Below are 25,271 nucleotides of genomic sequence, written 5' to 3'. Positions count from 1 at the left end.
CAGTCGCGCAAAAAAGTGGATGGATCACAGGGCCCTTGTTCCCAACATTTGTTCTCTGGCCTAGAGGACTGGCAGCTTGTTTCCAAGTTCATGAGCCATAACAATACAAAACAACTTCTAACAGATGTGCCCAACAATCCAGCTGCTCTGTCAACACAGCTGTTGTGGTCGAAAGTTATAGCACTGAGTCTCTCACCTGGCCCTCTGAATAACCCCCCCAGTCAACCATTATTTAAACAACTTGACCCATTCGAGTCTCCCCCATCCTTCATCCCCATTCCTCGTCACCATCAACTAAACACTCACAACAAACTACACCCCTTCCGTTCGTACAAACAAATCCACAACCCACAACAACAAACCAAAATGGACTCCCACTTCACCAACCCCACCATCTCCTCCAAAAACAAGGAGAAGGGAAAACAGCCCGCTAAGGCTTCTTCTTCTTTTTCTTCTTCTTTTTCTTCTTCTTTTTCTTCTTCTCACCACCACCAACATACTTCCCCAACCCACGACAACTCCCACAAAACCCCCAACTTCAGCCCTGATCACCATACTGCATCATCTTCATCCACCATCCATGCTATATCCTCCAAAAAGGAGAAGAAGAACAAGAAGAACAGCCTTTCAACAAAGATGGGGCTTTGGATTATGGGGACTTCGCTGGAGAAGGTTGAGAGGGTGAAGGAGAGGAAGAGGGAGAGGGAGCGGGGGAGGGAGAGGGAGCGGGAGAGGGAGGGGAAGTGAATTTTGTTTTTGATGTTTTAGGTAAACTTCAAGTAGCTAACGGGGCTGTTAAGGGAAACCGATGGGGAGTGGGGGTGATGACGTGGGGATAATAGTGGTATGAGAGTTGGTGACGGGAGTAATGATCTATACCTTTTTTCTTTAGAGAAATATAAACTCTGTGCTTTAACTTGTGCAAGGTACCCAAGTAAAATGTGAATGGTGAACTGTATGTATTGTGTGTAATTCTTCTGAGTCAGAGGGTCGATTTTGTCAGGTGGTGTGGTGACATGTTCTTTGTCTGTCATGAATACATCTATCTCAATTGTAATAACAGACTCAGATGCAGATTGTTCATTGAACGACACATTTTTGAGCCGATATCATCCAGCCGCCTGGTAAATGCTACAATAGGGTGAGTGATAGCCCCGGTGGCACCACGTCTTGTTCTGCAGTGTAGCATGCCTAGCGCAACATTGGAGGAATAAACAAGCCTGTCACCTTCCATGCTAGGAGAGTGATGTAAGCGAGGTGCATGTTTTGTTCCAGGACTAGCGTGATGGTCGGGGGCAAAACGCTGCGCTTCAACTTACCAAGAGTCTTAGTCATTGTCGTCAGATATGTTACAGTCAACAACCTATCACAGTTGCAGGCCGATTGATGAGGCTCATGTTGATGTAGCTTGGAATGCTTGTGCCTTTGATTTCGCCATAGCATTCTTGGATTTCTTGGGTGGGTAGCAGGTCAAATCCCAACTGAAGTGTTGGTTCACCTACTAGATATACTAGAAACGTCATTATGTTTCTAGCTAATATTCGAGTTGCCTTGCCTAACACCTCATGAGACTTTGAGGGGGCCATCTTTGTGAAATAAATCTCGTCATATAGCCAATGCGAAATCCGTCAACAACTTGAACTTTGAGTCTGTGATAACGCGATGAAGGGGTGGCAACTGAAAGGATTCTGGACCCCCTCAGTATACATCCGCTGGCTTAGTCCGCTGGCTTAATCCGACATCGTCAAAGTTCCTCGAGTCCATGTATCAGCAGCCAGGGAGTTTAGTGATGCATCTGGTAAGCGGTATCTGCTCATGCTTTGGGCCTTGCTATGTTCCTGTTTCAAATTCCAGTTCGGTGAGTTGATGCGCCTGGAAAAAGGACAAGAAGAAATGTATAAAGGGAGGAAACATGTCGACTCATTTTCTTTCACTCAAACACATCATCAAGTCTCAAGTCAACAACCCCAAGCTACTCCAGTGAACCAATTCTCAATCTCAACAATCAAGATGTTCCAACTCAAGACCCTTATCACCCTCCTCGCTTTGGGAGGTTTCTCCGCTATGGCTGCCCCCACAGAAAATGTGCCTGTCTCAGAGCACAGCGGAATCTCTCGCCGAGAGGATGCCTCCGTCTATGCCTGTGAGCACATCAAGTGGGGTGTACCCTGCCACACCTTTGAGTTTACTCCCAACAACTGTTGTGAGTGTTCTATATTATCTCATTGACATATCATTGGCTGCAATAGCTACCTACTGGGACTAAACACTAAATTAACAGCACACCATGAAATCAACTTCCCCTCCAACTGGGACAACAAGATTAGTGACATCAAGAACAACAACAAGAATGCCTTGAAATGCAGATGGTACGTGTAAGCAGCTCTTCACCTTCCGACAGCCTTTCAGACAGAATTCTAACTTTGTGATGTAGGAATCGAGACTGCCAGGGAAGCAGCTACGACACCCAGGAGAACCAGAAGCTCAACGATGGAAACGGCAACTTCAACGACTCGATCAGCTCTTGGAAGTGTTGCCACAAGGGAGGCTGCTTCGGCAACCGTGTAGCGGGCAACAGCACTGAGATTGAGAACAGCAACGCCGAGATCAAGGCTCATGTGTAACGGAAATCTATCCGTGCCAGGGGCAAGGAAGTGCCTGTTGATGGTCAATGGAAGAGGTAAGGGGATTGCGTTGGTTCCGGAAACCGTTCTATCAATATCATTCACCAACATTCCCAACTGTTGGCAACGGTGGTGTTTGTAACCGTGCAATAGGTCATGTTGACCATCAGCTTTTCTATTTGACAGTCATTCGTTCTAGGTACCCTGGGTCAGATGGCCGTCTAAAAAGAAATATTTTCTTCTTTCTCACTGTACTGATAACAGCGGAGATAAGTCAGGTTGAGGTTGCATTTCTCTCACTATGATAGCCATCTTGGGTATCCTTCCCACCGTCCCATCCCATCCTCCCTGAACTGGGTGGGCAATCACAATTTCGAATCCTTCTACCCTAACAAAACAGCACCTCCAAAATCTACCACGTGCAGTCCACCTCCTCCCACAGCTCGATATAGCAGGAATGGTCGTAAGTATCGCGGAAGCATTTCAAAGCAGATTTGGAGCCGCGCTTGCCGCGGTCAAGAAACATGCACCGCCTCTGGCCAGTCCCGCTGACGATGAAGTGGGCTCTGGTGCGCACAATGTCGACGCAGACCTCAGCGATGGAGGGCACGCCGACGTTCTTCCAGCAGCCATCTTCGTTCTCAATCTTGAAGTTGTGGGAGCCAAAGTCTGTGTGCCAGAGGCCGCCATCCCAGTTCGGTTGAAAGGGCTCCATGTCGATGAACGAGAACAAGGTCCAGGCTTCAGCTGAGGCGAGGGTGGCGGATTGGAGCAGAGTTGCTGCCGCTGCTAAGGGAGTGCTGAGGCGCATGATAGATAGGCTAGAGATTGGGGGTTAGGCGTTTGTTTCATAGGGATTTCAGGCTGAGAACTCGGCTCGGAGTGGACTTACTCGGATAAGGGGTGACAAGGTTGTGCGGCTAAGGTTGAGATGGAGATGATAGCAGGCTACGGCGATGTGGGTGGAGTGGTGTTTGACTTGGAACAAGGGAAGCATGGAGATTTATAGTCCTGGATCTCCTGCTGTCCATATGGTATCTTCTTGGGGTCACGTCCCCATACACGGATTGGGAAAGGTAATGCGTGCTGTCAATCCAACATCACGATGCCGGTAGATGCCGGGGTCAGTGACAACGCGTCAGACCGCCATCAATGCGTACCTTGATGAAATTGGAGAATGATTCACCACTCGGATAAAATATTTCTATATCCACCTGGTCGCTAGTAAATTGTTGGTTGCAAACAATGATAGAAAGTCCCCAACCAGGGTACCTTCCCTCGTCGAGTAAAGTGACATCACAGGCTTCAGTGATGTGGGCTTGAAGTATCGTGAATTTAGTCAAGCTGACTTGTTGGCGCTAGTCAATCGCGATGATGGGTCTTCAAGACTTTTCATGCGGCTTACCAACACAACTGTAGAGATTTGCTATGATTAATCCATATCCAAAGGTCTGTTCTACCAACAGCACCACCACTAAGAAGTCTTGGGTCCCAATCGGTAACCCATGCTCGGCAACCTTGTAGCCCCAGTAATGAAGTGCACTAGCAACCAACAACATAGAAATTTCCAAGCAACATGGTTAAACCAAACAACAATCAAACAATGTTCCGGTAACTCCGCCACGGAGAGTCTTCACCGCTGCCGCTGGGTCCAAGGCATACGTAAACCTCACTCCTCGGCAATATCTATTATGTCACGAATATTGGTTCTATTTGCGGTAGCCTCATCCACCAACGTTCCAACCTTTGTGATTTTTCATACTGATAGCCATGCAGCCCATCACCAGCTTCATCCTCTCAGTCGTTTGCCAATCGGACCCTTGACAGGCCTAACCGTTAATAAATACCGTCCTCTATCCCTTCCATCCCCCTCATTTTCCATCATCCATCTAACCTCAACCGTCCTCCTCCTCACGCATCTCCATCGACCTTTTCCTCCACGTTGCTTGCCACCGCTAGAACTCACCAAAAACAAGCAACAACAATGCATTTCCCCAGCCTAACCGCCATCCTCGCCGGCTTGATCACCACTGTGACTGCCGACGGCATGTCCGTCTACTCCAAATGCCCTCCCGGCTCAGGGATCAACTGCCCGGAGCGCGTGGGCCTCTGGTATACCGACTTTGGACTGCACAGGATTGATGCCAGGGGAGGGTGCTTATACAACGACGTTACTGGAGTGCCGGGGATTTATGAGCTTTGCATTGACTGGGCGGGTGGCCGCGGTCATTTTCTTGCTAGCAACCAGCCGAAGAGGTGTATCAAACAGCGGGGCGCGCGAGGTATGCAGTTTCTCTCTTCTTCCACTTATCCCGTGTGATTCAAGCCAGAGGCTTGGTCTTTTCAAGGCTCTTGTTAAACACCTCGTTCTTACTTCATTTCTCTTCTTTATCTTTGTTTGGGACTGTACTAACTCGGACTTGTACGACAGAGCTTGGAGGAGGACACTGCACGGCTGCCATGAAGCCTTGCTTTTTGGACTCGTTTCATGAGGTTCCGTGTACTTGGTGAGAGCCGGAGCGAAGGTAGTTGACGATGGGGGATTGCGGACGGATACCTGTATCTTGAAATAGGTGTAGGATGGAAGTGCCCATGCTGGAGGTTCAGCTACCTATGATGAGGTAGATGTACGTTCTTCCGTGAAAGGGAATCAAGATTGGGATGCTTGGGTGTGGATACGAATTTTATGGGTCAAATGCAGGTTCATGACATTATGCGTGCAGGTGGCGGACCAACAGAAATTGACTTCTCTGAACTACCGTTCGTGTCACCTTTGTGGGCTATTGAAGGCCTTGCCATCGACCTACTTCCTCACCTACATATTACCATCAGAGTGCATTAGACACTGGCGGCGACGCCGAACTCACCAGATTCCTGATTCTGTTCAACTAACCGCCAACATGACTGACGCACAACCGGCCCTGCCCGCCATACCAGGTCCCAAACTTGCATCGTTAACGCCAACGGCCCGAGCTGATATCAAGTTCTTAGAGAATCTGGGACACACCAAAGATAAAGACGGTTATTTCTGGAAGGTCGAAATTGAAGACAAGGGGACTTTTGCCCTCAAGCTGTTTTCATTCATGCACTGGGTCACCACCCTGAGAGACAGCTGGGCGGTATTTCTAGCGCGCCCACTCCAGACTCCCCAATTATACTACGACTGTTTCCTCCCCTCCAACGCAGAATCCCGGGTCTACGGTCGGCTTAAAGAGGAAAATCAGGAGGATCTTGCGGTCAAGGCATTCGGATACCTCGAGCTCACCCCGAAGACGTGCCGCAAATGTGGGAGGATCTCCAAGGTCTCCAGCGATTAGGGATTTTTGCATCGAGATATACACCTGCGCATTTACGTCGCCGGAAAGCTTGTAGACTTTGGCAAGGCATGGACAATGTACCACTCATGTCTTGATTATATCTACCCATACCACCTGAAGAAAGTGCGAGAAGGTGATCGGTGTAGGTTGACGGTAAAGCTTCCAGTGCCCGCACACCGCCTTAATGGCGAGCTACTGGCAGATCATTTCGGTTCCGTCTAGGAAGATGCAGAGCGCAAGCTACGAATTATCGCAGATGCTGTGGCCGAGGCTAAATAAGTCTGAGTGGCCACGGGGGCTGGGATTAGCATGGCTGTCGGTAATCCAGTAAGTTAGTTGAATTTCACTGCCTTGATATTTGCTAACATGTCCAGGACTACCGCTCCAAGAGTGGTATATATGCTATGGGTGGGGTCTTTCACGAAACGGCCCCGAGAAATACGCAGTGACAGGTGCGAGGCCTGGCGCTCGCACTCGCGATCCACGGCACTTCTTGGACTGCATGGTCTACTCGTCCGACTTGGACTCCTTGAAACTAAGACAGCGCAGCGTGTCAACGTCCAGGACAGCCAGACAAGGACCAGGGAAAGCTTATACGATGGCACCCTTGGAATTTGAACAGGCTCGAACGTGCAACCGGCCTCTCGTTGGGTGAAGATGCTACCGCAAATCGCATCCCACTACATGGCAGTACTGAATCCTTGCGATTCCTGGCCTGCTGTGAAACGTACTTGTGGGATGAGGAACTGGAGGGAGATCTTGCGGACGAAAAGGGTATGCTGTAGTCTCCGATAGCTGGTGACAAAGGAACCCAGAAAGCCGGGTACAAGGTACCGGACAATAGGGGTTCCATGGGAAGGTCTTGTTATCCGGTTCCATCGGCGGGGCTCCGAGTTCGTGGACACCTCTGGCGCCCCGGAGCCGGGATCTCGGGACTCGCCGAACCATTAGACTGGTACCACATCCTTGCTATTGATCTCGATCGTGTTATCTTCATCTCCCCTCGTGTTCCAATATTCCTATATTCTGTAAAAACCCACTGATTGGTTGCAGTTTATTCGTCTCAAAGCTCTGTACTACTTCGAGCAGGTCTCGATGATGCAGATCCGAGAAGCTCGCACGACTATCGAGTGGGTCTCGAGGACGCTGATCCGCGCAGTGCGTACTAACTTCGATCGGGCCTCGAAGTCCCAGCTGCGCACAGCAGTCGGAATCCTCATCACACCCGTGACGCTCGTGCTCACTGGGCTGGCCCTAACAGCTGGTGAGAACCCCGGCTTCATGGAAGACTACCACATTCTCACGTTAAACACCTCCACCCTGGGCCAAACCTCGTCCCATCACCGATAAGCGGGAGGGTGGTCCCTCGCCCACATCTTGTGGGCCTCTCGGAGGAGTCCTCGGTAAGCTGTGTTCAGACGTAACCGCGGCGATTGGGTCGGCCGTTAGTTCTGGCCTTGCGCAGCTCTTAAGCGTCGAGGACGATATCGCTAATAAGCTCGCGAAGGAAATAGGGGTTTAGCAATGGTATTTCCTCTATGTTAGGGACGTTTGCCAGGGTATATTTACCCTAAATATAACGACTCCCGGGGCTAGATACAACGTGACCAGTTGTACGTAGCCTCTGAAATTTTGTAGGCACCGTTCCCGTTTATATGCCTACAAGTACCTCGTTGTTGACCCTTAAAAGCCCTTTTCAACATCTCCGCGCTCCTCAATCGCCAGTTAAATATTGGTCCTTTACACTTGAACCTGACCAGGCTTGGCTTAAAACAGGACTTCTTGAATGAGTTGGACAAGATCCCGGGGCCGTTCCAAGCTCTGGCTGGCTGTTATGTCTTGGCTGTTGCCTTTTCGGGCTTGTCTCTGATTCTCTTTATTGGTTGGCTCTTTCGGCCTACCTTGTTTATGTCTTGGGCAAATCTTGTCGTTGGCTGTAAATTCTAGTGCCCTGTATTCGCTCGTCTGGAAACATATCTATCCCCGATTTCCAGTCATGTTCGACAGAGTACAAGCGGAAGCGATATTTTTGGGATGCTGGCGCGAAAATTCTGCCCAAGTTATTTAGGACAAGGCCGATGAATTAAAGGAGTATAAGCAGTTGGTGGCGTCCTTGTTCACTTCTCATCCTGCTTCCGCTTCTCCTCCCGCATCTGCCTCTCCTTCTCCTTGATCTCACGCTTCATTTCTACAATTTCCTTCTCTTCTCCAGAGACTCCTTCTTCAAACATTCCCGAACTGCCAGAGGCGATAAGTAAATCCATAGTCTTTTGGTCATTAATATGTACTTTTGCCTCCTCAATGATATGGCCTACTTGGAGTGCTTCTGCTTCGCCTGAAGTATGACTCCATAGTGTTAGATCTGGATCGTCGGCCATTGCTGAGGCCTGTGCAGTGGCCGATAGAAACTCGGAGTGGCAATAGAGCTTGAAATGCCTCGAGTTGAGATTAACTGTGTCGAGACGCAGCTTTGGGGCCCGCTGCACGACTTGTTGGCGAATCGGGCGAAACTGATGAACGGGCTGTCGAAGGTGTCGTGGCGGCTTATAGCTCGAAGGACAACATTCAAGTCGAGTTTGGAGACCATGCTGCCAAACCACAGAAAAGCACTCAGGACTTGTTGCTTACATAAGCATTCGCTATCATATGTTATTCACAACCTAGCAGTAATGGGAGCCAATGAGAACTAGCAAAAAGGAAATGCGTCTTTGCCAGAGGTCCCTGCTCGGCGCATGTAGACAGTCGTGTTGTGAATGGGAAATCCATTAGCTCGACCCGAGGCGGGAGTGTGCGTTGGCGCGCAGAGCAGCTCCAAGACCCCGCCATCTCCTAACCGCAGGAAGCTCCCGCTTTTATTTCTTAAAGCACGTCTAACGCGTGCTACAGCGCCCGAAATCGCAATGTTGATGGTCAGGCTGCACGAACTGCTTTCATATCGTCAGTCAGTCTGGATGCCAACTAGCTGTGCCCAAGCTGAACCACCCTGGTGAACGAAGACAAAAATTCTCTCTCACTGTCTCCACAGTAATGTCATTTACCAAAATTCACATTAATTCCCCGGAGGTGTCTCCGTTCACCCAACCACATCCGATTCTGGACCCCACTTAGACGTAACTCTCGTGTAGAACTTGTTCGAAAAGTGACTTCTACGTTGAGGCAGTGGGGGAGTTTCGCTCGTACCCTATTGGGGAAGATTGAGGGGCAGGTGCGGGGTTATTTTTGATAACGATAGTTGGGTCTCATTTCATTCTGTCCCAAAATTTTCCAGACTATCGCCATCAGGCCTCTTTCAATTCCAAACTCAGTTTACTATTTGATCTCGTCCGTGAGCCTGCAAGCATCTAACGCCGTGGGACTCGGTATATTCCAAACCAAACCTGCGACCGTAATCAAGTCTCAGTGCCGCTTTCGAACACATCTCACCAACACTCAGGCAGACACCGAGCCACGGCTATCACATGCCAGTGCCCGACGTAAGGTAGATTTATTATCAGTCCTAGCAACTTGGTAATTCCAGCAATCAGGGCGGTCAGATCAACGACCGTAGTTACGAATATATTTCATACCACCTTTGTGCTCCCGAGTTTTCCGCTGGATATGGTCGTATGTGAAAGGATCGAATGGTCCTACGCCTCACAAAGGTCTGGGGATGTCATCGTAGTCATCGAGGCAAGGTGGCTGGTCAGAGGCAAGACGGGAGCCACTCACATCGCATCACGGCCCAACACCTCTCGCGAATCCGACAGTGTCAGAGGTTTGTATTCTCTACCTCAAACACCTCATCGTTTTACTTTGATATTATGGAGAACCCCGAAAAACCAGCTGGTGGACAGGCCAACGATCTTCACTCCATGCCATGCGTACTGAAGCTTCCCTTCGAGTCCCTTTCCACGGCCCCCATTTCCCTCGACCAAGTACCCGCAGCTCGGTACCGTTTCATCGACGCCAAACCCTTCGCCAACGGCAGTTATCTCCGAGTAGTCGAAACAGACATCCTGCCCAAAAACCGCTACGCCGCCATCTCCTACGTCTGGAAAGGCGTCCCCCCCTTAAACCCCACCGCCAACCCACCCCCAACAATGACCATCAAATCCGCCTTCAACGCCGACCCCATCTCCCTCCCCGCCCTCCGCACCGCCTGCCGCGCCGCCCTCCAGCTTGAATGCCCCCTCCTCTGGCTCGACGGCCTCTGCATCAAGCAAGGGGACGAAGACGACAAGGCCTGGCAGATCCAGAGAATGTTCTCCATCTATGAGCACTGCCACGTCTGTCTCATCCTCCCTGGAGGTTTGTCACGACTTGTCGCCCTTGAGGAAGAAACCAACTGGGTCTCCCGCGCATGGACTCTCCAAGAAGCTATCGCGCCGCCCCGTTGCAAGGTGTTATTTTCATGGACCCATGGCACTTGTTATCTAGAGTCGCTGTTCTACTTGCATGTTGAACAAGTGGAGGGTGACGAGTCAGGGGCGGGAATGACGGAGCTGGTGTCTTTGTTGGCGGCGTCTTCTAGGGCAACTTATCTGGTTACGAAATCGGAAGATGATCCCACGCAGGAAAAGAAACAGATGTTGGAAATGAACTTGATAGTGGGGGATAAACGGCCCGGGGACAGGGTGCAGAGGAATGCGCTGATTGGGGCGCTGGATCTGAAAGGGAAGGAGGGGATGGCCTCGGCGATTTGGCGGGCGGCCATGATGCGTGTTGCGTATCGGCCTGTGGATATGATTCTCAGTATTATGGGCATGTTTGGAGTGTCTTTGGACGCAAGGCAATTTGAACACGATGACAGGCTAAAGGCAGCACTCGCTCTCATGAGAGAGATTTTGGCTCGAGGTGGCCGGGCTGAGTGGCTTGGAGTGATTCCAAGCCTGCCGCCAGGTAAGGTTTTCTCAACTGCACCAAACATTCTGGAGCTTGGGGAAGGTGTTGAGGCGCATTTGGGGGATGAAGATGCCATGGAGAATGGGTTGCTTTGGTGGTTACAGGGTGCCCCGACCGGTTTTGTCGATGAAGACGGCTATGTCAATGTCACAGCACCAGTTGCCTCTGTGATTGTGTCTGCTTCTGGGGAATCTGAAAACACCACGGGCAAGGGGGCTCACAGTATACGGGATCATGGACATCAACAATGGGACATAATCGACGTGCAAGGTGGATCATCGTTGCCACCATACGTGGTTCACATTGGAGAAAAGAAAAACTATCTCAACGGAAGCTACCCTACTTGGTCTGACCCTGAGAATAACCTATTTATGTTGGTAGAACAAGAGAGCAACGGAGGGCTACGAGTCGCAGGATATGCTGTTGGAACAGCCCAGGTGCTTTCATCTTCTGGATGGAGCACAAATGAGACAATCAGGGTCAAGTAGGAATTTATCTCTAAAAGTCTATCTTTCTGTAGAAATTTCATATACTTACAGGTAGTTTGAAGATTAGATCAGTATACTGACCAAGATCCTTATGAGAACTTGAAGCATACGTATAATGTGAACGGGCCAAATCATCCAGCGATATTTTCCTAAGCACTCCCGTCTTCATTCACTCGTTGGTCTCTCATATACCATCACTTCTCGCCGGTCACCAGCTGGGAATCTGCGCTGTCACCAATGTCCTGAATTTGAAGCTGGAGGTTGGCTACTGGAATGGCACTGCCTTCCTCTTCCGACGATAGAAACACATCTTCCGTTTCAGTAAGTACCGGTGTGATCCTGGCGGGTCCCCTGTCTGTGGATACAGTTACAAAGCTTTCCAAGCTGGTTTCAGAATCATTCAGATGCTCCAAGTCAGCCAGCATCATCGAATGCTCTTTCGACATTGGACCGAAGAGCTTTGAAACGAGCCTGGGTGCCTGCGAGGCTTGGAAGATAATAAGGCTCGGTAGATGTGAGGATAAGTCAAGGAGTACAACTACTTCAATGGCACTGAAGTCGCCGATCCCTTTGAATCTCACACCAAGAACCACATTGTAATGAATGCGGGCATGTGGTTGCCAGGCGCTTTCTCGGAGAAAGATCTTGTCTGCGTCATCCCACAGCGAATGCGGAACTGCATCTTCCACGTGGAACGTCTTGTTGACTTCGACGTGGAGTGAATGCTTCCGGTATCCAACGTAAATGTCGTTTATCTGACTGGGAATATCTGTAAGAAGATAGTACTCGGACTGATGATGCTGAGCATATAGAGCGTCTACAGGGACCTCGGTATCCAGCCCTGTTCTCAGAAAGATTCCCGGCCCTATCTTTGACAGTCGAAGAGCTGAGACCGATGAAGACTGCATGATGCTGACACGTTCAGTCCAGGGACTGAAAGCACCCACAATCAAATAGTAGGTTGTACCATGAATCCAGAGGGGCATCCAAGTGTTTCGGGACACTCTGAGACCTCTTGTCGTTATGGTTATATCGGGAAGACTTGGGAGGCAATTGATGACACCCGGGATCCAAAACGCATCTGGGGAGGGTGCAAAAAGACCCTGGAGGCCCTCTGAAGAGCCTTGGCCGCCCTGGACAGAGCCCCATGCCAAAATGGTCATATCACCAATAGATTTGACAATTTCCTGCTGGAGCCTTTGGAAAGCCTGGAAGCCCTCTCCATAAATGAGAGGCATGTGAATGCCGAATATGCCAAGTAGACAGTACGCCTCATCTTCTATGCGCGTTGTCTCCCTGAAGGCCGCCCATGACATCCGCTGTGCCACAGACTTTGTGGTGAGCTCCTGCTCACGCTTTAAAATTCCTATTGGTATGCGTGTAATCCCTTTGAGTGTGACTGCAAGATCGTGCTTGGACCCCCGATAGACCCAATTCTTATCGTAAAACTTGAGCTCTGTTGGGGCGATGAGCTCTTGAAGAGTCCAACCGCGCGTAAACCAGCGGCATTTTGCAAAGTCTGAACTTGCGCTGATTTCGGTCGTTGACTCCAAATCTTCCAAGAATGCGTAGCACGTTTCTGAAGCCCGATACCAGGCATACATGGAGTTTATCGCTTCGGTAAGCTCGGCACTGCTAGACTTATCGATGCAGCAGGTATCGACCCAGGCAAAGTTCAGACCGTCAATCCGGGCAAGCTCACAAGTCGCTTTGATCTTTGCAAATCCTCTCTTTTCGGAAGGTAGAGGTTCCGTCATCATGTCCTGGAAGGTGACCTCTTCGTCACCCCATGTATGAGAGAGCACTGCATACTTTGGATAGTCGGAAGTGGTGTACGCCGTGAACTCGCGCAACTTCAACGTTGAAGTGTCAATGAGCCTCATTATTGTTGCAGGACGAAACTAATGTTAGGGTGTCTCAGTCTCGAAGCATCGTATTTTCGTCTTTGTTCGAGCAGGTGGGTAACCGTGGGAGCATGCCTAAAGGGAGAATGGATTAAGATTCAGGAACAGGACCACCTCCAGGAGGGAATTCGAACCAACAAGATGAAGCTGAAACTTCCATAAATGTCACGTGGTAAATATCATGAAGGCGCCAAAGTGAGGGGGTAGCATCGAGCTACAAGTTACTAGGTAGCACAAGAGCTATATAATTGACTAAGGTAAGGTAGCCAGCTCCATAACTCAAGTTCGTGTCAGCGAACTGTTAAACTGCTGTTCGGGATACTGGCCGTGTCTTGTGTCGTACACCTAACCCATCATACCTACAATTAATTCCCTCGAGCTGAACTTGTGACCTGTTGTTGATGGCGCGCTACTCGGACTGATATTTGCCGAGACTATTACAAGTTGGGACGTACCGCGGGGATATTGAACTGAGTCCGAGCACCCCGCCATGCACACAGGAATTGGGTCTCACTTCTTCATTCCATAATGCTTGCCTCAAACCCTGAACACATCGTGAGCAGGCTATCTATCAATTCGCCATCCAATCCAACTGTTAAATTCACATAGAGACAAACTAGACATCAAACACACCACAATGGCCACTGCCCCTTGGACATTCACCCCCTTCCCGCCCCTCCCCCCAGCCTTCCTCCCCAACACCCTCTTCTACAACGCCACCTCCTCTCCCTCCTCCAACGTAACCTACCAAATCTCCCTCTCCTACCCCTTCGAATGGGGCCCTTCCTCTCTCCCCACAGCAGAAATAACCAACAAAACCGCCTTGACAGTCTACGTCACAGACGGCAACGCCCTAGCCTCAACAGCAGCCGACCACCTCAAACGCCGCAAACCCGTCGACCCCTCCCAACCCGATGCTTTGGTCGTCGGTATTGGTTACCCACTCACAGACAACGTCTACGCCCTCACCCAACGCAGCATCGACTTCGGCGCCCCCATCCCCGGCGACCCCGTTCCCTGGGGTGCAGACACCTTCATCGACTTCATCAACCTCACCCTCCGCCCCTGGGTGCAGGACACCATCTTCCCCAACGTCAACTTCACTCGGGACGCTATATACGGCCATTCAAGCGGGGGTCTCTTCGTTACCTACGCCTTGATCACGAAACCCGACTTATTCGATACATTTATCGCCGCCAGTCCATCACTCACGTTGATGAATCAGACGGTCCTAATGAATGTCACGCGGAGGTTGGGAGACGGGATGGACATCCCTGGTGACATTGAGTTTGGGCAGAACCAGACCAAGCCAGCGGTCTTTATCGGATATGGCGAGTTGGAGGATTACCCGCTGAGGAGGAGGACGCAGACGGAGTCCCAGTTTCAGGCGAGGAAGAATCTCTTGCAGAGGTTTGGGCCGGGGAGGTATAGTCATGAGCTGTTTGATCGGCTTGTGGGGAGCGGGAGGATGAGGGATGTGGCGGTGAAGGAGTATGCGGGGATGGATCATGCTGCTGTGGGGGGGAGTGCGTTGTTGGATGGGATTGCGTATTTTTTGGATTGGTAGGAAGCCAACCGGTGGGACCAAGACAGGAGTTTTGATGGGGTGTGTCAGGGGTCATTACTCAACCAAAAGCGAGGCAGTCAGTTCTTGACATCGATACTACAGCGCGAGACTTCCGTGGCTTAAACAGCCTCAAGGTGGATCCTTCATTGTTGCTGGTATTTACGTGCCTATCAGTCCTATGTACTCATCGTCCCTTTGTTCACCGCGAGTGGCCTAGTTACCAGCCAACGACTCTCTGATATAGTTGAGAAGAGGCGGTCCAATCTTGGTGGCGAGGAACTGATCACCAGCAATGCTAGGGTGGACACCGTCACGCAGGTCGGAAGTCTTGTAGCCGGTGTTGCAGTCAGCAATGACGATGGGGCTCTCGGTGGTGTTGAGGCCAGCAGCCCAGGCGGGGATGCGGGCGTTGAGGGCCTGGATACCCGAGTTGGAGCCAACGCCGAGGGGGATGACAAGATCGACCTATGCTGTTAGTTTTCCCTTTTCTCAAAAATTCAGCGTCAAACATACAATTATCTTCATCTTGGGGTTCGCCGCCCTCATGATCTGAACCATCTTGGTGTAGGCAGCAATGATATCATTGGTGCTTCTTCCCCTGAACACATCGTTGGTGCCAAGCATGAACTGGACGATATCGGCCGGTGTGCTCCGGAGCCAGTTGGCGAGGTAATTGTTGGCGATATCAATCGCGAGCCAGCCGGAATGACCCTCGTGGCGCTGGTCCCAGTTCGTGGTCGTAGGACGGCAGCCCTGGGGGTTGGAATTCTGAGAACCAACGTATTGGACCTGGTTGGCGAAGCCGGCCGCAGCGATCTGATCCCAGACGAAGGCGCGCCAGCAGGCGATTTCGGTGATGGAGTCACCAAGAGGCACTGTTTTTGTTAGTCAAAAAGGGAGGGGGAAAATAGGGGTAAAAGGGGGGTCCGCACTGATGCGAAGCTTTTGCTGACGCTCGACCAGCTGAACAGGGGAGGCAGCAGCCAACCCGGCGAGGGCAATGGTGAGGAGGTTGTAGAGTTGCATCTTGAAGCTTTGCAGTGCCTGTTTGAGTAGATGATCGTAATGAATCGGTGCTAACAAAGCCAGGAGATCAGCCTTCTTATCACCCTCCCAAAGCTCGTGCCCAGAGTCTTGCGTGGCTCGATGCAACCGAAGAGAACTGTCAATCTGCGTGGAAGGTTCTCCTGCGCAAGTCTTCATCAGCCCGGGGAATCCGCTTAAAACGGTTCATTATGGTTCTGGTTTCTGGAACGCCCCAATAACCGGTAGTTCGTCGTGGGGTACAAGCATAGTGGTGCATTCCAATCCCCCGGACGCAACGTTATTGCCATGAACGCCAACCACAGCAGCTGATCGATATACGTCTGTCATCTATCTCTCGTATGGATGAAGGGAAGGTTTTATACATCTGAGGCCCTCTGAGCAAGGACCAGGACTGACTACAAGCGTCAGGGAAAGATTGGGGCGCTTGCTAACCCGCGCAACAAGAGGCTGAGACTTTTTTACACTTGGGTCGTCAGGTGGCCCCTGTCTTGCACCTGCGCTCTGATTGGGATGATGTTTGGTATACCCGGGAATGATAGATTGCCCGTGCGGAGACGGAAGTGCTTGGTTTCATCTACGGTTAATTTACCCCGTGCCTCGGGTCTAAAGACGGGATATCGAGCAGGTTGGAGTGGGTCAAGGCGGTGCAGAGGGCACGGATTTCGACGTTTCGGTCTTCGAAAACCGGCGGAAGAGAAGAAGGTATTCCCATCCCAGAGCGGAGAGGGTGTCCGCTGTTGGTGAGAGCTCCACTGACGTTATATTGATATGGTTTCGCTTCGTGGGCCGACGCAGAGTTCATCGGACATTTTCCACGTGGAGTATGATGGTGACATCGTATTCCTCAGTCTCAGCGCAAAGCTGTTGCATCTGCCTCAGCCTTGAGCTGCGAGCAGGTACCATTGTAGGATTCTGCATTTGCGCCTTTGGAATGTCTGTTCCAGTGAAAACCAAGTTTGGGACTCAAGACAACAACCAAGATCTCACCAGATGATGAGACAATCCAGCAATAATACTGTTACAGTGGGAGAGCTTGACAGTTGGAGCGCAGCACGTGGCTGTTCCATCTCACGGTACTTGAAGAGGGGCTTTCTGCACTGTTGAGTGCTTCTATGCGTCCAGAGCCTCTGAATCACACTTCCTGTCGTCCGGACCCACAGTGATGAGTCCTTATATGCACCGTTGTAGGCGAGCGAATGAGGCAACTAAGACCGGTGATGTTGAGACCGAGGGTTAGCTTTACACCGAGATGCTTTGAAGAGGCACTGGGCATGGGAACTGGTGTAGAAACACTACAATGACGGGGTATGGTCTCGTTAGCTTTGGTTGTTTGAGAATGGAAATGCTTGACCAAGGTAGAAGCTCCAGTGCTTCTTCACCGTATGCTCGGGTCTTGCGGTATCTGTTAGTCGAAGAATGTTCAAGATGACCGGAAACTACCCCTTGAGATTACGATGAATTCGAGAAGCTGTTCGCGATGTAGGCAATGAGCCAGGCTCTCCGACCTCGGCGTTCTAACAACAAATCCGTCTTTATGATATCCTTCCGTCCGAAATACGCGTATCTCCGTGCTGTCTTGACATGAGGAAGCCTTTGTAGACTCAGGCTGTTTGCTAACCGAAAGCGAGTCTTGTTCCTTTCCAGTGTGAGTGGGACACGAAAAGGTCTGAAACCTATCAACAAACGCTTCTTGAACCTCGCCCAAGGATATCCTAGATAGGTATTCTATCCCTGGCAGAGTCTCTGAAGTATGTGTTCAAAAGGCTGCTCTTATAGAGCGCTGCAGAAATATCCAAGGGAAGTCATAGCATAAAGTAAGTACCTGCTCTGAATATTCTGAAATTCTGTCTCGGAGCCAGATCCAGACAGTCTCGTCTGTTCTGCCCAAGTCTCCACACACCAAAGAAAAATGGCCAGACAATGTCAAAAATTAGCCCGTTGCCCTGACAGCCAACAAAAGACCTCTCCAGACTCGGAGCAACACCCTGGATCGAGCAAAAATGCTGCCACCATCATCAGATGGTTGGAACGTAATCGACTCCGGTACGGGGAATCGAACCCCGAGCTTCGCGGTGAAAACGCGATATGTTAACCGTTACACTATACCGGACTGCTTTGATGAAGACTAAGTGAGGGATTTGCTTTGATGTGTCAAAGAGGCGCAGCTTTGTGGGGACGTTGGGCGTTGGTTGGGCTGGCGCGAGTCAGGCTTCACCACCATCCAGAAGAGGATCACCAGTGACGAGTCAAAGTGGGGCTTGGCTGCAAGGACAAATGTCTGTGGGTGGGTGGCTTGGCATGTGAACTTGGGAGAGCCACAAAAGCTTTTGCAGACTCTGGGATGCAGTTTCTGGTGGAAAGGGAACTTGAAGTGTTTGGGTCAGGTCAAAACCAATCTGCTATGAATTGTTTCCTCCACAAAGACATTTTACCTGTTCAGAATGAGTGTGTCGTTTGGTCTGCGGAAAATTCTTGTTGGGTTAGTTGTCTCAGGGTGTGGGGGCTATCCACCGGGTTAGGGTTATATCAGCGTAAGTTCGTCTACGAGACATCCAACTTCCATTACATCCCAGGTTAATGGTTCTGCAACCCCTGAAAGCCTAGAGAGTGTATGACATTGTTTTTTGAGGGTCACTTGAAATAACGATGTTCACAATTGACCCTCCAACAATGGGTTATCGTCCCCGTGTATTTTGCTTTGCGTCCGGCTAGTCACCGCTAGATCAGTCCCTCTACTCAAACTTGTCAACTCGATGCTTCAGTCTAAAAGCCAGTAGAGCTGGAAGCTGCGTAAAGTTTGTGCTCGACTCTACTCTCCTCTCATCAAGATCATCCTCGGTAAAAGCTGGCTCTTCGATTGCATCCATGACAAGCTTCCCATCCTTGAGAAAGATAGACAGAAGCTCATGAATGGGGCGATGGTAGTACGTCTGTTTGACTGGCTGATTCGGGCAAGCAATTCCTTTTGCCGGCGCAACATCGAGATACTCTGTGATGACTTTTGACCGCGTCGTCACTTGCTCACCGGTGGCGGGGTCGAATGAGATGGAGATCGACTTGGTTGCGTTGGAGGTGAAAAAGACGGGATGAAGAACAGTGGCGACGAATCTATGGAGAGGCATTAGTTCAAGAACGGAAGGTCCAGCACGAATGCATTACATACACTCCACCAGGATTAAGAAGTCGGGGCAGGGCAGCTGCGAGAACATCCAGTCTTTCGATATCCATGAGAGCCATGTTTATGACAATGACATCAAAGAGTCTTCCGTGCCAATGAAATTCTTCGAGGGCTCTTATGTCCTGCTCTGAAGTAACGTCGGTTCTGTGGCATGTAAACCTCTTGGGATCACACCCTCCGGAGGCAAAGTTGCGCTTAGCGATTTCCAGCATTTCGCCGCTGGCATCTGTTGCCAGGACCCAGCCCGCTCCTCGATCAAGCATCCAGCGGGCAACCACTCCATTGCCAGTCGCTAAGTCTAAGCATCTCACATCACGGTGAAGATGCTTAGCAAGAAAGCGGTGGAGGCAGGGAGCCTGGAGACGGTGGAAGTATTTGTTGCCTCCGGGGGTGATGGCTTCATCCCAAAAAGATGCAATGCTGTCCCAGGCTTGAACTGGGGTTGGCTCTGAGAGCTTGGACATATTGTGTTTGTGCTGTGGTAGGTCTCGAGAAATTTGGGGGATTAATAGTAGGCCGATGCAGTGTGGAAACTTTCTTAACTCTACAGCTTGTACGGGGTAAATGATAATGAATACTTGCCAGGCTGTGCTAACGGACTTCAGTGACTCACGTTTCTACCGGTACATGCATGAGACAAACATCGAGCATCATCATTGGCTTATACTTTTAAGAGTATCCATTGCACTGCTTATGTCCGTTTGTAAGATGGACAAAAGACATGCCGAAGATCTTCTGAAGGTCAATGCCCAGTTCCAACTTCAAGTCTCGTGATATGTGGGGCGTGTTGGTGATCGAGGCATGAGTTGCCTTGAGGTCGGCCACTTCAAACTTGATTGGTTAAGGGGATTCGATATCATAATCAGTGGGACCAACATTGTCGACAAGCCTATAAGAGCCATTTCTCCCCGCTCACAGTTTGCTTCCCTACCTACCTACCTGAGGTACTTCTCACTTCTCCTCATATCGCCGCCATCGCATCTGAAATCATCATGCTCGGCCACCTCCCCGTGGAACTTCTGCATGACATAATTAGATGCCTCTTATTGGAAGACGTCAAATCGTTGTCCAGTGTGTCTAAGCTGTTCCACTCAGTATGTGCACCGAAACTCTGGAAATCGATCCGCATCGATATACCTCGTGTTAAGCGTAAGCGATGCATCTTGGACATCGACCGCGTTGCTCAGTGCGCATCGGCTCTCCAAAGTGCCACTCCCGCGTTGCGCAACGCCAAACACCTCACCTTTAGTCGGGATTTGCGATGGTCAGCGTGGCAAGCTTTGCATGTGGACACAAAACCTGAAGAAGAGATTGGAGAGAAAGCAAATGAAGTGGAACCCGAAAAGATACCCAATGTGCCTTGCTTGCACGTCCAACCTCATGACGGAGCAGACTCGATTGGACAAGAAAAGGGGGTGATTGACGGAGCTCTTGTCGAAAGAGACCAACTGCCAGTTGATGATCTTTCTCGTCTTTGTCAAATGGCGGACTCTGTCCTTGAGCGCATCCCTACCGGTCAATTAGATGGCTTCAGCTGGGACCTTGCTACATGTATCTCCAGCAGTGTTCTGGATACCCTACATGCTAGGCAACCCCAACTGAGGTATCTCCGGCTCATCACAGATGGGGGGTGCTTGGATTCACACAAAGAAATCCCAATAGCTTTTCGTCATCTGACCCACATCAGCTGGCATCAGCCCCCCAATGTCTTGCTTGGCTCATTGGGAGAGTGTTTGAAGAGGAACCGAGAGCATCTCACCGAGCTGGAAGTCACATTGGCATACCCCTGTGTCACGGAGGATGACATGGATGTCGACCCTGATCATGGCAACCTTGACACGCCGTGGGATTGGCTTGATACCACTTTGACACCTTTCAGTCGGGTCCTTCCAGAGACACGGCCTCTGTTCCCAGTGTTAACGGTCCTATCACTAAACAATGTCTCCCTTGGCGGACAGATGAAAGAGGCCATTGATATCACGACGGTAAAGACTCTTACGATACGCAATTGCCACTTGTGGGAACGACTTCTAGAACGATCCGTGGCCACAACAACTCCATTGTGTCTTGAGCAGTTCGAGATTCAATCACACGAGGACGATGAAGAAAACCAAGAAGAAGAAATCATCCTGTTTCTATCATCTTTCCGAGGATTGAAAGAGCTGTTTCTCGGGTTCACCAAGGCCGTCATACCGTGCAGTCTTCCATCCCCAACTAGGCTTGATCCATCAACAATGATTCCTTTATGGGATGCTATTGCCCACCATCATGCCACCTTGAAAAAACTGGTCGTGCACCAACGCGGAGATCGCCCAGGGCCAGGTTATCGCTCAAGAAGGGCCGACCCTATTCATGATGGCTGTCATTTTGACATCCCAGAGTCAGAGAGAGACAGGTGGAAGATCTCTCCTACTTTCCATCCCATGTCACTGCTTGATCTTGAGTGTCTCGGCTTTCCGTATGATACAAACGAGCATTTTGAGTCATTAGTGAGTAGCCTGCTAGTAATTCCTGTCGTTGATCACCTCTGATCTAACATATTTTCATCATCTATGCAGAAAGAGATACTGGGGCCTTTCGCCTTGAAGTCCACTCTCAAAATCTTGCATTTTAGGCAAACTGGGTCCCACCTCAAAGCCAGAGGATCACGGGCACTTGAATATCCCCAAAAGACATCAGGTATTGGTTCCAGTTCTAGGATTCGTTCCACGTTTAGGTTTGACAAATACTTGGCTGTCGTGCCCCCTGACGAACTTGAAAAAATGGTCCTGCCTTCTTTCGCTAGGCATCTAGATTGGATATTCGGACCACGGGGCATCTCTTCTCTGGAAGTTGTGGCATTCGGGGATTTCGCTCACGGTCGAAACGGTTGGGCAATGCACAATCTATTCGTCTGCCGCCAACCAGGAAAGAGGTACCGCGTCTTTGACGCCAGGGATAAAATCAATAGACACGAGTGGATCGACACGGCGCACAAGTATAAGAGCTTTCTCGAGTCTTGTCCTATTGGGCCTCTGGTCGACAGTCTCGAGGATCGTACGCTGAAATGGTGGAGGTTCTAGAGCGTCATGACTCGGAACGATAGCTTACAGTCTAGGACCAGGGGGTTTACTAAACGAAACACAACGAAGTCGACACAAACATTATAATAGCTTGCTACGTGCAAGACTGCAGCAATAGCCTATAGCAGGTGCCAACATCTGCTCAGTCTTCCATAGTATAGTGGTCAGTATGTGAGCTTGTCACCCAACAACGCTCGAGACCCGGGTTCAATTCCCGGTGGGAGAGTCCTATGATCTGATTCATTTTTGTGATCTTTTTGAAAAATATGGCTTTGCAAACTTCCATGTCTTTGAACAAACGCTCGTCATCAACTTCATAACTTCATCACTGTTGAGTACCACCTTCTTATTTCCGCGTCGTGTTTCTGATTCCGTCGTAGGCATCACTGTGATATTGCCCTATCCACCATGCCAACTGGTCAACAACCCCATCCACTAACCCATCCAGCTCGGCGTTCGCTTCCCAGTTCAGCCCAACCAAGTCGCTGCAGTGAGTCCCCCCTTTCACCAACCTCACCTGCAGCCCATCCTTTTCCATTTCGGTCACTAGACCACCAGGTCGGAACGTGCTGCTCAGCGTCGCATCCCTCCATGGATCATACTGCCCGTTTGTATTCATCGTTCTCGTCACGTTCGACGTCAAGTCCCAGCCACCTGTTCTGACGTTGACATCGCCCGCTGTCTTGCCTTCCGCCAAGGTATAGGTCGTGTTTGGAAAAAATCGCGGGCACAGGGAAGCCCAGTACTCTGCTGTCACGTACTCGGAGATGACTCTTGGGTAGGACGATGACAGTGGCGGTGCGCTTTGCCACCACTCAAACGGTTCGTTGCAGAGAAGCCACCACCATTGTCTGTTTCCCCAGTTCTTTACTGACAAGTCGGTGAAGGCCAGAGAGGAAGCGTTCATGTTTTGGAGGCAGAGGGTGCTGTTTTCATCTTGCCATTCAGGGTAGCCGGACTTGGCACAGACTAGAGATATTGTTAGCTTCAATGCGACGTCTAGAAGAAATGGGAGACACACAACCAGGAACGACATCCTCCTTGATGTACCTCGCATACCCCTCCAACGCCTTCTCAAGCCCAACCCCGTCCTCTCCAGGAACGGTTGCATTGGGGTCCACTGGATACATCCCCTCGACATAATCGCAAAACCGATAAAACGGCGAGTACCCTATATTCTTCTCCGAGTAAAACTGCGTCGTCTGCAACGATGCCAAGCCCCAAGTCAACTCCCTGTCTTCTGTTAGCACACCATCCATCCAACCAACCCAGATAGCAACAAGAAACTCACGCAGCAAAATCCTCATCCTCCAACCCCCCCAACCCAAACTTTTCCTTCAGTCCCTCCTTCTCCCCCTCCGTCCCACCCCCCAAAACCTCATCCGCAAATACCACCACCCTCTCCACATCCCTCGTACAATTCTTCGGCATAGCCTCCAAAACCGGAACAAAATACTGCCAAAAATCCCCAATAGCCTCCACAACAGCACTACTCCCATAATAAGCAAAAAACGCCCTCTCCTTCCCTTCCTCCCCTTCTTTCTCCTCCAATCTACTCAGCCAAGTCGCCAAACTCCCCGCATAACTCCCCCCAGTATAAATCCACGCCGGCCCCCCTTCCCCCGTCCCATTCCCGGCCCCTTTCAGGACATCCCACTCCCTCGCAAAATACTGCATATCCCTCAGCGCATTCTCCAGCGTCAAATGCCGCAAGTTCTCCTCTGTTAGCTCTTCAAAGGGGGATGACTCCCCGTAATAGCGATGTTCCACCACCACGACGGCACCCCCGACGGCTTGTGCTATGCGGCCTGGCAACCGCTGGTTGGAGAGGTAGGCTTCGTCAAAGTTGGAGGCGTCTTGTTCGCCGGGGTTGAAGAGGATGATTGGGGCGCCTGGGCCGGAGTACCATTCTGTTGAGTACCAGTATCGTTGGCCGAATGTGCCGAGGGAGGGGGAGGGGTGGGAGAGGAGCTGGGGGAAGAGGCCTGAGCCGTGGTGGGGGGAGGAGCGGCGGGTGTGGGAGGGGTTGTAGGGGCCTAGGTCGACTTTGGGAGGGATGAGGGGGTGGGGGGTGGAGGGGTGGGAGAGGGTGAAGGGGAGGAGGGAGAGGAAGGTGGTGGTGATAGTTGGGGGTTTCATTATGTGTTGAGAATAGAAGGAGAGACGATAGCGAGGGAAAAGAGAGGGACTGGGGAAAGAAGGCGGTGGTGGTGATGTGGGAGCTCGGGAACTATCAAAGGTGCAGCTTGACCAGCTTTTACCTATTGGTCATGAATAAGCATGCATACTTTTTGATCTACAGCATCAGGGGTTTAGGCCAGGATACACAATGGATCGACAGGTCCTGCTGGGGCGAATGGCAACAACACCGGATCCGTCAGCTTCCACTTGTGCAGGTTGGGAACCCACAAAGGACACCCACTGATATGCAGCTCGCCATCGTCATGGACTATCTGCCGCCGCCAAATCAGCAAGCAAAAGCCGTGCATTGACAGCCGCCATTGGTGGTTGGGTGCCTACATGCAGAAGAGGTCGAGGGCAGTGTAACCAGGGCAAAGAGGATGATCCCAGCCCATCTCCCGAACCACCCGGTTCTGCCAGCGGAAAGGTGCCTGACAAGCTCAATGCTGTACCTGATTTTTGTGGAGGAAGTGCCGGGTAGGTGCAGCGTGCAGTAAGCCACTGCGTTTCAAAGCTGCCATTGCTATCGATACCGGATGTAAGTTGTCTCGGCCTTCGGGAGCGGCCAAGGGCAACGTGGTGGTGAAAATCTGGGACGGACTGTGGGATTCGGGGAATATATTGGGCGGGGTTGTCGTCAGCAACCCGCCCAAGAACGCCTCACTTGGGACAGTTCATTGGATGAGATGTTGTTTACAGAAGATCAGCCTGCGGAAAATGTCGATGAAACGTTGAGGTTGGCAGTGGTTGGTGGGGTTCGTCCGATCATTGTTTTCGCCAGAGCTGTGTCTGCCCACAAAACATTGGAAGGCGGTTTGTGTGAAGATTCTTCAGTTGCCAAGAGACGCTTCTGCAGGAACCGAGTTATCGGAACCACGTCATCCAGACATCAGATCTCTCCAACTCCTAGCCATTCCCTTTCACTCCTTTTTACCCGAATGTGGTCATCTTTGAAGATGTTAAAAGACAAAGAATTGTGGTGGCACAAAGCACAGACCAGCTCACCCCTCGCGGTTTTCGGC

General features: G+C 50.7%; 10 protein-coding genes and 2 non-coding genes across 12 annotated transcripts; 5 read left to right on the top strand and 7 right to left on the bottom strand.

Moving 5' to 3' along the window:
- Window positions 1–366: 366 nt before the first annotated feature.
- Window positions 367–747, top strand: QC763_401337 (uncharacterized protein; the record flags this gene model as incomplete). Its single annotated transcript, XM_062911759.1, has 1 exon — window positions 367–747. The coding sequence occupies one exon, from the start codon at window positions 367–369 to the stop codon at window positions 745–747; it is 381 nt and encodes a 126-aa protein (XP_062765345.1).
- A 1,068-nt stretch (window positions 748–1,815) lies between these two features.
- Window positions 1,816–2,624, top strand: QC763_401335 (uncharacterized protein; the record flags this gene model as incomplete). Its single annotated transcript, XM_062911758.1, has 3 exons — window positions 1,816–2,156; window positions 2,250–2,375; window positions 2,435–2,624. 3 exons carry the CDS (start codon window positions 1,816–1,818, stop codon window positions 2,622–2,624), a joined length of 657 nt encoding a protein of 218 aa, XP_062765344.1.
- Window positions 2,625–3,036: 412 nt separating this feature from the next.
- QC763_401334 (uncharacterized protein) lies at window positions 3,037–3,435 on the bottom strand (the record flags this gene model as incomplete). The annotated part of the gene is made up of 1 exon (XM_062911757.1): window positions 3,037–3,435. The coding sequence occupies one exon, from the start codon at window positions 3,433–3,435 to the stop codon at window positions 3,037–3,039; it is 399 nt and encodes a 132-aa protein (XP_062765343.1).
- A 1,173-nt stretch (window positions 3,436–4,608) lies between these two features.
- On the top strand, window positions 4,609–4,944 carry QC763_401333 (uncharacterized protein; the record flags this gene model as incomplete). The annotated part of the gene is made up of 1 exon (XM_062911756.1): window positions 4,609–4,944. The coding sequence occupies one exon, from the start codon at window positions 4,609–4,611 to the stop codon at window positions 4,942–4,944; it is 336 nt and encodes a 111-aa protein (XP_062765342.1).
- A 4,245-nt stretch (window positions 4,945–9,189) lies between these two features.
- On the top strand, window positions 9,190–12,858 carry QC763_401320 (uncharacterized protein). The gene is made up of 2 exons (XM_062911755.1): window positions 9,190–11,307; window positions 11,373–12,858. The coding sequence occupies exons 1-2, from the start codon at window positions 9,562–9,564 to the stop codon at window positions 11,388–11,390; spliced, it is 1,764 nt and encodes a 587-aa protein (XP_062765341.1). The 5' UTR covers window positions 9,190–9,561; the 3' UTR covers window positions 11,391–12,858.
- QC763_401310 (uncharacterized protein) lies at window positions 11,505–13,193 on the bottom strand (the record flags this gene model as incomplete). The annotated part of the gene is made up of 1 exon (XM_062911754.1): window positions 11,505–13,193. One exon carries the CDS (start codon window positions 13,191–13,193, stop codon window positions 11,505–11,507), a length of 1,689 nt encoding a protein of 562 aa, XP_062765340.1.
- Window positions 13,194–13,851: 658 nt separating this feature from the next.
- Window positions 13,852–14,781, top strand: QC763_401300 (uncharacterized protein; the record flags this gene model as incomplete). The annotated part of the gene is made up of 1 exon (XM_062911753.1): window positions 13,852–14,781. One exon carries the CDS (start codon window positions 13,852–13,854, stop codon window positions 14,779–14,781), a length of 930 nt encoding a protein of 309 aa, XP_062765339.1.
- A 103-nt stretch (window positions 14,782–14,884) lies between these two features.
- QC763_401290 (uncharacterized protein) lies at window positions 14,885–16,224 on the bottom strand. The gene is made up of 3 exons (XM_062911752.1): window positions 15,714–16,224; window positions 15,295–15,656; window positions 14,885–15,246 (listed from the first exon to the last, which is right to left on the bottom strand). The coding sequence occupies exons 1-3, from the start codon at window positions 15,982–15,984 to the stop codon at window positions 14,995–14,997; spliced, it is 885 nt and encodes a 294-aa protein (XP_062765338.1). The 5' UTR covers window positions 15,985–16,224; the 3' UTR covers window positions 14,885–14,994.
- A 1,536-nt stretch (window positions 16,225–17,760) lies between these two features.
- Window positions 17,761–19,690, bottom strand: QC763_401280 (uncharacterized protein). The gene is made up of 2 exons (XM_062911751.1): window positions 18,992–19,690; window positions 17,761–18,936 (listed from the first exon to the last, which is right to left on the bottom strand). Exons 1-2 carry the CDS (start codon window positions 19,468–19,470, stop codon window positions 18,561–18,563), a joined length of 855 nt encoding a protein of 284 aa, XP_062765337.1. The 5' UTR covers window positions 19,471–19,690; the 3' UTR covers window positions 17,761–18,560.
- QC763_0061740 lies at window positions 17,867–17,938 on the bottom strand. The gene has a single exon. It is a non-coding gene; the product is annotated as a tRNA-Glu (tRNA).
- A 2,524-nt stretch (window positions 19,691–22,214) lies between the features above and the next one.
- Window positions 22,215–22,294, bottom strand: QC763_0061720. Its single transcript has one exon. It is a non-coding gene; the product is annotated as a tRNA-Asp (tRNA).
- Window positions 22,295–22,414: 120 nt separating this feature from the next.
- QC763_401260 (uncharacterized protein) lies at window positions 22,415–25,147 on the bottom strand (the record flags this gene model as incomplete). Its single annotated transcript, XM_062911750.1, has 3 exons — window positions 23,360–25,147; window positions 23,090–23,301; window positions 22,415–23,037 (listed from the first exon to the last, which is right to left on the bottom strand). The coding sequence occupies exons 1-3, from the start codon at window positions 24,205–24,207 to the stop codon at window positions 22,415–22,417; spliced, it is 1,683 nt and encodes a 560-aa protein (XP_062765336.1). The 5' UTR covers window positions 24,208–25,147.
- Between the last annotated feature and the right edge of the window lie 124 nt (window positions 25,148–25,271).

This window comes from Podospora pseudopauciseta, chromosome 4 (genome assembly GCF_035222475.1).
Source record: "Podospora pseudopauciseta strain CBS 411.78 chromosome 4, whole genome shotgun sequence".
Classification (NCBI taxonomy): Eukaryota; Fungi; Ascomycota; class Sordariomycetes; order Sordariales; family Podosporaceae; genus Podospora; species Podospora pseudopauciseta.
The sequence above is the reverse complement of the archived record's forward strand: the minus strand, read 5'-3'. Positions and strand labels throughout refer to the sequence as shown.